We start from the raw sequence: 13,432 nt of genomic DNA, 5'->3' as shown, positions 1-13,432 counted from the left end.
AAGCGAACCTTTGTGGTGCTGCCCAGCCTGGCCGCCGGGGCCCTGCGCCCCATTCAGCGTCAGGAGACCCCCAGCCCCGGGGAAAAGCGGAGCAGCCACGACCGCTCTTCCGAAAGGGAGAGAGGAGGAGCCCGCGTTCGGTGGAGGGCGCCAGGCGGGCGGTCAGCCGACCCCGAAGCCGCTAGCCGGCGAGGTGTGTGGGAGCCTGGTGCGGAGGGCGCTAGGACCCCGCGGGCGCGGCTCCACCCCCTCTTCCGGCGGGCGGGCTCGCGGGCTCGGGGGCTGGGCGCAGGCCGCGGCCGCCAGTCGGCGCCGCCCGGAGCCGGGAGCGCGGCCGGAGCGAGGCGCGGGCTGTGGGGCCGCCCTGTGCCCGGCCCCGCTCGCCCGTGCCCGCCACCCGCCCGCCATGCCCGGCTTCGACTACAAGTTCCTTGAGAAGCCCAAGCGGCGGCTGCTGTGCCCGCTGTGCGGGAAGCCCATGCGCGAGCCAGTGCAGGTTTCTACCTGCGGCCACCGCTTCTGCGACACCTGCCTGCAGGAGTTCCTCAGGTGCGGGCCGGGTGTGGGGGAGCGGGGAACTGCCGTGGCCGTGGCGAGGGGGAACGGAGCATGGGGAGGGGCCCAGGCAGGAGGCACGCCGGGCCTTTGTCTGCGCCGCGGCTCTCTGACCTCAGGGGCGCCCACCGTGACGTCACGGGGCGGCGGTGATGTCAGGCCGCGAGGGAGGACTCCACGCACTAATGCGAAGGGTCCTGGGGCCCTTCGGAAGAATTCCGTGCCTGCCCGCGGGGTGGAGGTGGGAGAAAACGCCCTTCCTGACCCGTGGCAGGCCCTCCCCCTCACCTGAAAGCCGGAGCGGCCGCATCCTTGAACTTTGAATCCGCAGGGGAAGAGAAGGACAGAACCCTCGGTCCCGCACAGGGCCTTAAACCTCTCGGGTTTCCGCCCATCTAACCTCCTCTGAGCTAAGAGCAATCCGAGAGCGGCAGCTATTGTTCTCCCATTTCACAGATGGTGAAACGAGATTCAAAGAAAGGCTGCGACTTGCCCACGGTCACACAGTTCCTTAAAGGCTTAAGTGGGATTAAGCCCGGGCTGCTCTGGGTCGCACAATAGAGGGAGAACTGTGACGCTACAGATCGCCCCTGAAGCCGTGGAACCGTTCGGATGTCCCTCCTCGTCCCTGGGGATCTTGAGTACCGAGGGTGGTCTGTAAATCGTGAGGGAGGGGGGCGCATCCTGGGTGTAACTGAACTAGGGATCCAGGTGGCCCCTTGGCTCTGTGGCCTCTGTTGAGTTCTGGGAGCTCTGCCGTGTCGCGAATCTAAACTCCTTTGCTGGGAACTGTTCAGGCCCGGGTGTGGGGAGGCGAGATGAGGGAGCCCCCACTCCTGGGGAAGGTCGTGTCCCGGGAGCACAGGGGAAAGCTGGGTCAGCCACTGCCGCCTGTCTGGACGCTGTTTGCTGAGGCGAGCTAGGGGCGCAGACAGCATTTCTGGGGCTCCTGCCTTCAGTGCTCCCCGCTCCCTTTCTCAGCCCTCCGCAGACCCTCGCTGGCGGAAATCGCAGCAGGCCCTTTGTTTTCAGTTCCCCCCAGTCTGGGCCGGCTCCTGCCCTCACATATGCTCCTGCGAGAGCTGCCGTGCTGCCTGCCCCCTCCTCCTTTTCCCTCACCCTCCTCCCTCCTCCCTCCTCCCTGCAGTGTACACATACTCCACTACACACACACAGTCCCATTGTCTTCTGCGGTGCCCTTCCCTGGCCCTCTGGTTTCCAGATGAGGCCAGCTGAGCCCCTGCCTCCACCCCCAGCCGACCCACCCTTACAGCCTCCGAGGGAGCAGGGGAGGGGGCTGTCAGGCCTTTTCCCTCCACCACCTCCTCTGCCCCTTTCTCCAGCTTCTGCCCCTCCCCCTCCCGGAAATCCCCTCTTCCTCTCCCACAGCCCCCTCCCCCCATCCTGTTTTCTCCCCTGGGCCTGGGCCTCCACTGCACAGCCTGGAGCTGTCTGGGCCCCTCTCCTTCCCCCATCCCCAGCTCTTGAGCTGTGCAGCTGAGGCCCCCGAAGGACAGAAGTGGTTGAACAGGCTCTGTCCCTCACCACCACCCCCTACCCTACCAGGGTGTCCATAACCCTAGCGGAACCTTTGTCCTGGCTGGGCCCCAAGCTGCTCCTGCTAATCTGCCTGAAGACTGGGGACTTGCCTCAGTCCCCCTCCCGTCTCCCAGACCACTAAATCAGCACATTCCTAAAGCAGCCAAACAGTCCCCTCCCACCATGGCCCACCCCTCTTTCCCCATTCCTGCCTGGGCTATTGCTCAGGTTGGTCCAGGAGGGCTGGCTGCCTTGTGGGCATGGGCGCCCCTCTTCAGTACCTGGACGTGTATTGTTCTTGGCATTGGTGGCATGACCAGTGGTGGTAGTGGGGTCGGGGGAGGTGGGTGCTAGAAATCTTTAAAGCACCTAGGGCCTGAACTCCCCAGGTCCTACAGAGTAGCATCATGGACAGGGCTGCCATGTGGCTTCCTCTTCCGCCTTGGTTTCTGCCTCCCACCTGCTTGACTCAGATCTGCTGGGAATGCCATGCCTGAGGGCCTTGGGTCCTACTGGGTGAGCCTTTGCCCTGCCTAGGTCACACCAGATGTGTGAGACTGGCCCTGGCCAGGGTCAGCAAGGCCATGTTGGTGGAAGCAGGTGTGCCAGCAGGTTTCTTGGTGCTGACCTCCCGGTGAGGATTAGTGTAAGGTCAGAAAGCTTTCAGAGCTTGCCTTTAGGTGACCAGAGTCTTGGCGGAGCTTGCCTGGAAGGTTTTTCTTGCCCCAGCCCCTTGTGTGTGTACAGCGTAGTAGGACCTGTCTGAACTGCGGAATCAGATGTCCAGGTGCTGCTTTACCTTGAGTCTCGGTTCTTTCATCTGCAAAATGGGGGCTTGCAGCCCTTCTCAGAGGCAGGTGGTTAGGACTGGATAGGAGTGTAAACAGTGCCTGAGGGTGAGACTCTCCTCTTTGCTTTAGAAGACACACCCTCACTGGAGGAGGAAAGGGATGGGGTAAAGTGGCCAGAAACTGACCTTTGCCCTGGGTTCTTGGACAAGAATCCTAAGGGGGGCTGGGGTGCCCTGCCACTTAATTTCAGCCCATCGCTGCCCACCTGCCCACCCCCCCCTTCCCCGCCTGCCCAGTCCCCCCAGCCAGTGAAAACTAACTGGTGGAGGGCAGGTGCCCTGTCGCTTTTCCAGTCCAGCTGCCCTCCTGGGTGAGCGGGGGAGGGATACCAGCTGCCACCTGTTGGCCAAATGCTCTGAGGCAGCTGTCTGCCTCCAGTGGGCCCAGAACCCCTCTCCTCAGGAAAAGAGTTGGGATCTGGGGTCTTGGCTGAGAGCAGGTCTATTGAGGGAGGGAGGGTACCCTGGTTGAGAGGGTGGGGCCTGGGTTCTTCCTTCCCATAGCTGGAGCCTGACCCTATCCCCTCCCCCTTCACAGTGAAGGAGTCTTCAAATGCCCTGAGGACCAGCTTCCTTTGGACTATGCCAAGGTGAGCCTACAGTGCCAGGCAGGGGCCCAGGTTACAGGGTTTTGCCCTTGGTGGAGGCTGGAGCTGTTGGCAGCCAGTTGGCTCAGGGCCAGTGTCAACCCAGTACTGTGGAATCTTGTGCCCCCATGAAGGTGGCCTCTTCCCCCCCACCAGGCCAGTTTGCAAATGAGGCCAGTGTTTGCCCTGGAGGGCAGGCACAATGCCCAGCCTGTGGGGGTGCACAGAGCCGCTCTGTGCCCGAAAGGAGTGCTCCCCTCCCCTTCGGGTGGCAAGCCAGATCCGTGGCTGACGGCCAGGACCCCTCCACCATGAGGAAGGAAGCAGAGGATGTGGGGGCTGCCTGGAACTGAGCAGGCCGATTGGTTGCCCCTCCGAAGGGAGTGTCATGTACAGGCACGCTGGGGACCCTGGTGTTCAGCTTTGGAGCAGACACCACCTGTGCCTTTTATCACCGGGCACAGAGGGGACTATAGATCAAGAGAGCGTGTTCCTGACGCTCAGGTAGAGCTAGCCTGGCCGGGGTGGGGTAGGGTGGTGGTGACTGGGGGCTGGAGCAGCCTCTGACCCTGGCCGGTTCCTCACCATCCACCCAGATCTACCCAGACCCCGAGCTGGAGGTGCAGGTGTTGGGCCTGGCCATCCGCTGTATCCACAGCGAGGAGGGTTGCCGCTGGAGCGGGCCGCTGCGGCACCTGCAGGTGAGTCCCTGGCGGGGAGGGAGGGATGAGTCCTTTCCCGGCGGGCGCTCACCGCCTCCTTTCCCACCAGAGCCACCTGAATGCATGCAGCTTCAACGTCATCCCCTGCCCCAACCGCTGCCCCACGAAGCTGAGCCGCCGGGACCTGCCTGTCCACTTGCAGCACGACTGCCCCAAGCGGCGCCTCAAGTGCGAGTTCTGTGGCTGCGACTTCAGTGGGGAGGCCTTTGAGGTAAGCAGGGGCGGGGGGCCTGGTTGAGAGGTGTAGTTGAGCCGGGCACCCTTAATTTGGCCCCTGGGGCATCTCCGCAGAGCCACGAAGGCGTGTGCCCTCAGGAGAGCGTGTACTGTGAGAACAAGTGCGGCGCCCGTATGATGCGGCGCCTGCTGGCCCAGCACGCCGCCTCCGAGTGCCCCAAGCGCACCCAGCCTTGCACCTACTGCACCAAGGAGTTCGTCTTCGACACCATCCAGGTGAGGCCCTTTCAGGGTGGCAGGTGAGGGGTAGGGAGTGGGGAGTCAGGCTGCCGACCTCTGTCCTTCTGCCTCTGCGGCCCTAGAGCCACCAGTACCAGTGTCCGCGCTTGCCTGTGCCCTGCCCCAACCAGTGCGGCGTGGGCTCGGTGGCACGGGAGGACCTGCCTGGCCACCTGAAGGAGAGCTGCAGCACGGCGCTGGTGCTGTGTCCGTTCAAGGACTCCGGTTGCAAGCACAGGGTGAGCTGTCCCCCCACCCCACCCCTGCTTTCTTGCCAGCCCCCTTCTTGGCCCTCCATGGCCCCTGCTGTGCTGCTCAGAAGCCTTTGGTCCTTCCCTGTGGCAGCCACTGCTGGGCTCCTAAGTGTCCTCTGTCATTCCCGTTCAGAGTTGGGGCCCTGTCCCTGGCCCCCTCTCTCCCCGGGGCCAGTGCCTACTAAGAACTGTCCCTTCCTCCCCCCTTCCACCCCCCCCATGGCCCTGGGCTTTGCCCACAGTGCCCTAAGTTGGCGATGGCCCGACACGTGGAGGACAGCGTGAAGCCGCACCTTGCCATGATGTGCGCCCTGGTGAGCCGGCAGCGGCAGGAGCTGCAGGAACTGCGGCGGGAGCTGGAGGAGCTGTCAGTGGGGAGTGACGGCGTGCTCATCTGGAAGATCGGCAGCTACGGACGGCGGCTTCAGGAAGCCAAAGCTAAGCCCAACCTCGAGTGCTTCAGCCCAGCCTTCTACACGCACAAGTATGGCTACAAGCTGCAGGTGTCTGCGTTCCTCAATGGCAATGGCAGCGGTGAGGGCACACACCTCTCGCTCTACATCCGCGTGCTGCCAGGTGCCTTTGACAATCTCCTCGAGTGGCCGTTTGCCCGCCGTGTCACCTTCTCCCTGCTGGATCAGAGCGACCCTGGGCTGGCCAAGCCACAGCACGTCACTGAGACCTTTCACCCCGACCCAAACTGGAAGAATTTCCAAAAACCAGGCACTTGGCGGGGCTCCCTGGATGAGAGCTCTCTGGGCTTTGGTTATCCCAAGTTCATCTCCCACCAGGATATCCGTAAGCGAAACTACGTGCGGGATGACGCCGTGTTCATCCGTGCCTCTGTTGAATTGCCCCGAAAGATCCTCAGCTGAGTGCAGATGGGGCTCCCGGAGAAAGGGAGGGGGGACTCTGACCTAAGTCAGGAACTGGCTGAACCCAGAGAGGGGGCCGGACCCCCTTTCAGCCTCTTCTGCTGCCTAGGTTCTATTCCCTTGTTCCCCCTCCCACCTTCCCTACCACCCTCAGGTGCCTCCTACTGGTGCTTCAGCCCTGGCCCCTGGAGGGGAGCCGGTCTTGGGGTCATCAAGGGCTTGGAAACAAGAGATCCCAGGGTCTTTCTCCTCTCCTGGGCAGGGAAGAAAGACATGCCTTGGTGCCGGTCACACTCTACCCGGGACTGAGGTGCCTGCTGGTGCTATGTCCCAAGAGCCATAGTCAGGGGGTGGGAGGTGGGAGAGGGAGAGGGAGGGGTAGTTAAAAGAATCTGTCTTGAGATCTGATTTCTCTTCCCCTTTCCCCGGCTGTGCCTCCTCTGGTTATTTATTTACTTAGTGCCAGGGGGGCACGGCAGGGGAGCCCTGGTTTTTAATAAATCCTGAATTGTATTTATTAACTTGGTTCCAGCCTGACTTATCTGGGATGGTTAGGGCCCTGGAAGGCTGGCCCAACTGTGAAGGCACAGGGCCAAAGTCGGGCTGTTGCTCGCCTCTCTGCCCTGTTGAGTCGCTCTCTGGTGGACGACAGGAGAGCTGCATCAGGCTTTAGGAAGGCAGTTGCCTACCGCTGCCATCTGGTGGGTAAATGGGGGAAGTGCAGGCTCTGGATCTTTTTTTTTTTTTTTTTTTTTTTAAAAGCCTGGAATACCTGATCCATACTCCACCAGACTAGTGTTTCTGCCCTAGGTAGGTCTTTCTTGTTCTAATGACAGTAGCTATCATGTGGCAGACACTGCAAAGCGCTTTACATGCATGACTTTGTTTAATACGATAGGCAAATGAAGTCACTTTTATCACCATGGTAAAAGCTGCCATCTCAGCCAGCTGTAGTGAAGACTTGGTAAGACAGTGCTTGTTTCCAGCACTAAGTATGTGCTGGACAGAATGGTCATCTAGTTCCAAAGCCCATGCCATACCCAGGGCCTTTTGGTTTTCTCATCCGTATTTGTTTACTTTCCATACAGGCCTCAGTGAATGCGATTATCCACATTTGGCTGACGAAATAGGCACAGAGGCGTGAACTGACTCTCGGTGCTCTTTCAGCTGGTTTGGGACAGGGCCTGGATTCTCTTTGAAGCTCTAGCAATCCCTGGTAGAATAGCTCCCTCCAATTTTGGCAGTAGGGTTGGTTTGGATCCTTGGTGTGCTTGCTCTTTGCCAAGTTGCTCAGCTTCATGGGGCATCATTAGTCTTATGGTAAGACGGGAGTACTCCTGTTCCCCTAGACTTGTAAACGGTATGGTTAATCAGCATCAAGTCCCTTACTCTTCTGTCTTGGCCCCGGGAAGAGGACCGGTTTGTGGCAGCTCTTACCTAGTAGGGGAAGATTTAAGGCTAGAGTTTTTGCCTTCACTCTCCCACATACAGGCCCAGGTGAAAAGAGCCCTTGTTAGGTGACAGGACGGTCTGAAATGCCGGCCTGGGGAACTAACCACCAGCTTACCCTTCAAAAGGGCCAAATTCAATGACCTAGGGGGAGATGGGGCCCTGCCTGCCTTGCTGAGAAAGGAAAGACCACCTCTTCCCCAAATAAACCATCTCAATACAGTGACATCTGGAAGCTGGGAGGGAAAAGCTTGGGCTCTAGCATGGGCGCTGCGGCTCCTCCCTTAGGAAGTGGAACCTCCCATCCGGCCTCAGTCTTCCCTTGGGCTCCCTCTGCTGGCAGGGCTGCCATGGCGCATTCACAGGGGAAGACTGAAGGGAGCCTCCTAGAGTTGTGCAACAGTGGGTGTCACAGTCGGCCCCAGACCCCAGATCTCCTCATCCCAGTGCGGTCGCAGGCAGGCAGAATTGCTTTGTGAAACTCAGGCCAGGTTATGGCCAGAAAGCAAGCTGGACTCTGCAAGCACCTGCCCAAAGAGGCCAGACAGAACTGGGCTCCCCTTGGTCCACTCTAGCTGTGTGACTTTAGGCTCACTGCAAATACGTGACCCAAGTAGAAGGCTGGCTTTCACAGGGATGGCATGGAGTAAAGGAGGCAAAGCGCCTTCTCTGAAGGGCACCACGGAGACTGGCATGCTCAGAAAGGGACCAGACTTGCACAACTCCATCAGTATTCCTAGAGGCCACTTCCCGTGTTACAGATTACTGCACCTATTACCTCCACCAGTCAGAGGCTCTAAGAACGTCCAAAGTGTTGGAGGTAGGGGTGCCTGGGTGCCTGGGTGGCTTGGTGGGTTAAGCTTCTGCCTTTGGTTCAGGCCATGATCCCAGGGCTCTGGGATGGAGCCCAAGCTCAGCAGGAGTCTGCTTCTCCCTCCCTCTCTCAAATAAAATCTTTAAAATAAAAAACAAAGGAGGGCAGGAGGAGGGGCTTAGTCTTCAGCTGGCTCATGAGCAAACCAGATTCCTTTCTCAATGGTCCTTGAAGTACAAGTGACTGCTCAGTCAGCAGGGCAGGACAGAGCTGCAAACCACCTCCACCAGGGAGAGGCCTGGCACTGGCTATGGGCCATCTCCTCAGGCTTCTGAGGGATAGACACTGTATGGCTCCCCTCAAAAATGAGAACTGGCTTCCCTTCTGGAAGTCAGACATGTCAGAAACCATTACAAGAAAAATCACCTCAAACATTCACAGCATTCAACGAATAGGACAAGATCAGAAGGTGAGTTTTTCCTTTTTACTGGTTTATAATAATCTTAAAAACCCCATCACACCCATAAACCACCACAGGTGAGAAGATGAGGGAGATGGAGAATGAATGCTACAGTATGTGGACAGCGTAGGGAATCAGGTATTCCCTAGGGGCAGTGTGGGATGGAGGCAGGGAACGTGGATAGGAGGCCCTGGCTTGGACCCTTATTGCTGGTTGGGGTTGGCTGGCAGAGGGGGAGAGGGGTTCAGGGTGAACTAGGAAACATCTCACACCAAAGGCAAGGGCAGTTGTGGGGGGACGCTTGGGGGGGGGTGTCACAGTACATTTTCCATGCAGACCAGGGGTGGGAGTGAGAGTTCAGAGAGTTGCACCCCTACACAGGAAGAGATTTGAGGGTTTGAGGTTTGATTTAAAGCCCCCAAGTTGGTGTCTGGTCCAATTTCCTAAGATGGCAGCTCACCTTTCGGGTAGAGGCATTGGAAAAAATTACGGCAAAAATACCTGGTTTGGAGATCAAGCAAGGGATAAGGGGAGACAGTGGTGCTCTTTAAATGTAATTCCGAAAAGCAAGAACCAGAAGGGGGCCCTGGGTGAGACGGTGGCCAACGCCTTGGGGGGCTGGCCCTGAACCAGAAGCTGCAGGTGCGCACCCCCCCCCCAAGGGCTCAGGGACAGGGAGGTACCAGTGTTCACAGACGGCAGGGAAATCAGAACAATAAATTAGGACTTCATGTTGCTATCATTTGGCATAACACAATCAGGCATTTTTTTCTTTTTTTTCTTTTTAAATATAAGGCAACTTGCCAACACATAATTTAAAAACTGGTCTTCAGTCACATTGCTTCAGATCACTAATGAATTTCTGGCTAAAGAGCAGTGGATAGTATAGTAAACAAAACCCCAAATCTTAAATAACATTATCAGCTCACATTCCCCAGAGACAAGAGGAAAGGTAAGGGCTTATTTGGTTAAAAAAACAAAAAAAGAGCCCAACTACATATCTTTAACAGAAAGGTGCAAAAAATTACGAAACATGTTCTAAATTTAAAGTTATAGAAAAGTCTTAAATTTCTAGCCAACTATTTGCCACTTGGGGATGAGACACGCTGAGCATGGGGTGAAGGATGGGCATGTGAAGGGCGGGCAAGGGCAGGAGGGGCTGTTTCCCACAGAGGTCCGCCTCCAGCTGTTAGAACCATGCTCATTTGGTAAAGGAAGAATTCAAAGAGCTTAAGGCTTTGTGTTTTTTTTTTTTTCTTTCTTTCTTTCTTCACTAAACTGAGGGGCTGCAAAAGGAGGTGACGAGAGGGTGAATGTACCTGTGGGGCCGCTCACACTCTACTCAAACCCACACTACATTCACACAGAAACAGGACATTTAAAACTTACAGTGTAGAGCAATATTCTTAGCCAGTGTAAAGAGAACCAAATGCATTGTAACTTTTTTTTGGGGGGGGGGGATGTTTTTAATTCTGAACTCCAATGTGATCACCCTTTACCTACTTAGTTCCTCAACATCCTGTTTTGTTTTGCTTGGTTTCTGGAGGGGCACGGGGATAGGAGCAGCAGGTGATTAAGGAGAGATAACAGTGAGAAAGGGATTTTGGCTGCACTGAATGGTCACTACCACCTTACTACCTTTCTCTAGGGCTGGAAGGGGGGGTGGTCAGGAACTAAGATACCAGCACAAAAATCTTCCCATGCCTCAAGGCTAAGGCCAAGTGCCTGCAGGGTGCCCTTGAGGAGTGTAGCAAGGACAAGTGCAGTGGCTCTGGAATCAACGTAGGTGTACAACGAAGCCCTGAGGAATGGAGAGGGGTGAGAGGAGGTGAAGACTGGGTCAGTTTTGATTTGAGATCTTTGGGTGAAAAAGGAATTAGCTTCCAGAGCACTTGGGAAGTCTGGCTTCTTAGTCCCAAAGAGACAGAGACAGACGGGGAGTGGCCAAGCTGAAGGGGCTGCGCACACCACAGCCACCTCCCCCAGGCCCCTTCCCCTTCCCACACCTCAGTCCTAAGGAAAATAGGCAGAGGTGCAAGAAAGGATGGGAGGTGCCTGGTAGGAAATGGCCAAGGCATGGGATGAGAGGCAGTAGAGAGAAAGCCTGGAGCTGGGGTCAGGTCCTCACATAAACCCAGAAGTTGCTAGGGGTGGTGGAGGGGAGGATGAGGGCACAGGGGATCCCCTGCTATCCTCAATTAGATCCCACCAAATTCCCTTTCTTAGACATCTAAGAATGATCACACTGGAGCAGTGAAATTTTGAAACTATCCAATTACTCAAAAGTAAGTCTACACCTAGGAGGGTGCTTTACGATGTGTAGCTTGTGGAGGGCACCAGGGCTCCCTATCTATACCCGGGGTGCTGAAGATGAAGATTTCGACTATCTGCGGGATCAGGGGCTCGGGTGCCAGGGGCTCGGTGGGCCTTGCTCAGCATGGCCAGGCTCTGTTCTCGAAAGCAGGCCTGTTGGAAATCCCCGCTTAGGTAATCCACCGTTTGCATCAAGCTGTTCTGGCTTGCCACCGGCCCACCCCCGGTCCCTGCTCGGTAGTGGGCCCCAGCAGCCGTCCCACAGTCGAGGGGTGCACCCGTGGGCTGCCCACCATGGAACGGCATGGCGAGGTCCTGAGACCCCGAGCTGTCGCTATTGGGCGTGGGCAGAATGTTGTTCCACAGGGGCTGGAAGTAGTGACCATTGGGGTAGGCCAGTGGGGCTGCCAGGCCGTTGACGGGTGGGGATGGGGTTGGCTTCTCCAGGGCTGGCTTCAGATGGAAGGACTGTGCCAGGCAGAGTTCCTGCGGGTAGGCAGGGGCCTTGCCCACAAAGCCAGGCCCTGCCAACTCGCGTCCTGCTGCATGCTTGCCTGTCAGGCCAGGGGCCGGCGTCCCACCAGCCTCACTGCACATCTGCTGTAGGTGGGCCAGCTGGTGCTGGTTCCAGGCGACTGGCTTGAGGTCGCTAGGGTAGCCAGTGGGGGCTCGAGAGACGCCCGTGGGCAGGTTGACAGGGCCTGCAGCAGGCAGTGCAGCCGAGGCCGCATGGGTGTGCTCCATGGGATTGACCACACATGAAGGCATTGGCGTGGGGACGCTGTGGGTGGACACCCGGGTGCTTGCATTGATGAGCAGACTGCGACTAATGGGGCTGGGGTTGGCGATCTGGCCCTCACACACTGAGGTAGTGCTGATGCCCGCCCTCGTCTGGCAAAACTGGTTGATCTGGTGCACGATGCTGCTCAGGTCCGGGGGCTGGCTGTGCTGCAGGGTGGCCGCCATTGAAAGGGGGATAGTTGAGGTAGACACGGTCACATTCGGGGGGGCATCTGAGTCTGGCATCTTCCGACCTCCATGCAGCAAGGGATTGGGGGGGTGCTGGAGACCCTGGTGAGACAGGGCAGGAGGGTGGACCAGGCCCTGGGTCTGGACCATGGGCTGAGGGTGGCCCAGGCCCTGAGGCTGCTGGAGGCTCTGAGGGTGGGACAGCGCCTGGGCTGGCGGGATACCCTGAGGGTGCTGCAGCGTCTGGGGAGGGGCATGGGCCAGGGTCTGTGCGTGCTGCAGGGCCTGCTGGCGGGCCAGAGCCTGGGCCTGGGGGTGGGCTAAAGTGCTGGGTGCCACAGTAGCATAGGGCGCCACTGGGGGGTTCATGATGGCCTCAGGGAGCAATCGGGCTCGGGTGCCGTCAAAGTCCTTGAGTATGCTTTTGGCTGGCACTTTGACAATGGCAAGCAGGCCTGCCTTGGTGGCGGCCTGAGTCGGGTAGGGGCTGTAGCGCTGGGCTGATGTGTCGAGGCCGTTCACAGTACGACGAACGTGTTTCCGCTGGGGAACCTTCACACTGTTGGGGAAGATTTTTATAGTCAGTGGGTTGTTTGCGACCTTCTTAGCATACGCGTCCAATTCGGCTGGGGTAGGATAGTGAGCAGCTCTCATTTTCTGTGTAGTGTCCCCTAGAGAGAGAGAAGGGTAAGGAGAGCAAAGAAGGAGAGGGAGCTCATCAGTGCCAAGCCAACCAGCCCTTCTAGATTCCCCTTCTGAGGGTGTAGGGTAGAGCGGGGGATAAGGAAGCCGTCCCTGGTCTTCTCTTTATCTTAGACCCAGTCTCACCGAGCCCCACAGTCACAAGCACTGCTAACATTTAGTCACTCCTTATAACTAACTGGTCAGGCCTTGTGCTAAGTGACAGGCTATCTCAATGAATCCTCGCTCCAGCTTTAGAAAGCAGCTACTATTAGGATTCTCATTTATAAATGAGGCCACCAAAGATCAGAACAGCAGAGCAACTTTCAAGGTCCCGGATTTTGGAGAGCCAGAACCTGGCCAATTGTCACAAAGGTTACTGATGGTTGTTCCCCTACATGGAACTCTCTCCAAGTTCCTACCAGCTTACGCTGGCCTTGGGGGTGAAGGTTCTGCACGGAGCTACATGTCAGAGCCCTCTGTGGCCACTCAGTCCCTTCCCCAAGACACTGTCGTAAAGAGGGCGCCCATAGTGACGCCTCTTCAGGCTGTGGTGGCCTGGGAGGCAGCAGTTCTCCCTTGTGCCCCGGCAGCTGGGGTGCCATACCCACTGGGTGGGCACCCTGGCACAGCAAACAGGATGCTTTTTTCCTCAGGAGCAGAGGAATACACTGCCAGCATCCCTCCACTAGCCTTATGTCACAAGTTCAGTTTTGTTTACAGCTCACTCTCTGCCTGATTGGGTGAGGATCAAAAGGCTTTATTTCCTTGTGGGGGGTGACAATAATGACAGGGCAGCAGGGAGGGAGCTGAGAAGAAAGGATTCAGAGAATCTTTAAGTCCCCTGAGCCAAAAATAGTCTGTATTCCGCCCTTGTCAGCTGTCACTTTCCAAAATGAAAGAGGAAA

At 57.5% G+C, this 13,432-nt stretch overlaps 2 protein-coding genes across 4 annotated transcripts in view; one reads left to right on the top strand and one right to left on the bottom strand.

Moving 5' to 3' along the window:
* Window positions 1-274: 274 nt before the first annotated feature.
* Window positions 275-6,357, top strand: TRAF4 (TNF receptor associated factor 4). Of its 3 annotated transcripts, none has more exons than XM_080827418.1 (7): window positions 275-549; window positions 3,483-3,534; window positions 4,128-4,232; window positions 4,303-4,464; window positions 4,545-4,706; window positions 4,793-4,948; window positions 5,206-6,357. In XM_080827418.1, the coding sequence occupies exons 1-7, from the start codon at window positions 407-409 to the stop codon at window positions 5,836-5,838; spliced, it is 1,413 nt and encodes a 470-aa protein (XP_080683544.1). In that variant the 5' UTR covers window positions 275-406; the 3' UTR covers window positions 5,839-6,357. The 3 variants fall into 3 exon arrangements, with proteins under 3 accessions (XP_080683544.1, XP_080683545.1, XP_080683546.1); XM_080827419.1 differs by lacking the exon at window positions 275-549 and adding an exon at window positions 1,012-1,208; XM_080827420.1 differs by lacking the exon at window positions 275-549 and adding an exon at window positions 1,139-1,196.
* A 2,214-nt stretch (window positions 6,358-8,571) lies between these two features.
* Window positions 8,572-13,432, bottom strand: part of FAM222B (family with sequence similarity 222 member B) — an 80,213-nt gene continuing 75,352 nt past the window's right edge. Inside the window, exon 3 of the mRNA XM_080825305.1 lies at window positions 8,572-12,514. Coding sequence (XP_080681431.1) covers window positions 10,908-12,514 — 1,607 coding nt within the window. The 3' untranslated portion in view covers window positions 8,572-10,907. The remainder of the gene's footprint in view (window positions 12,515-13,432) is intronic.

The sequence above is a fragment of the Martes martes genome (assembly GCF_963455335.1).
Source record: "Martes martes genome assembly, chromosome: 16".
NCBI lineage: Eukaryota > Metazoa > Chordata > Mammalia > Carnivora > Mustelidae > Martes > Martes martes.
This window is presented reverse-complemented; position numbering and strand designations above follow the sequence as displayed.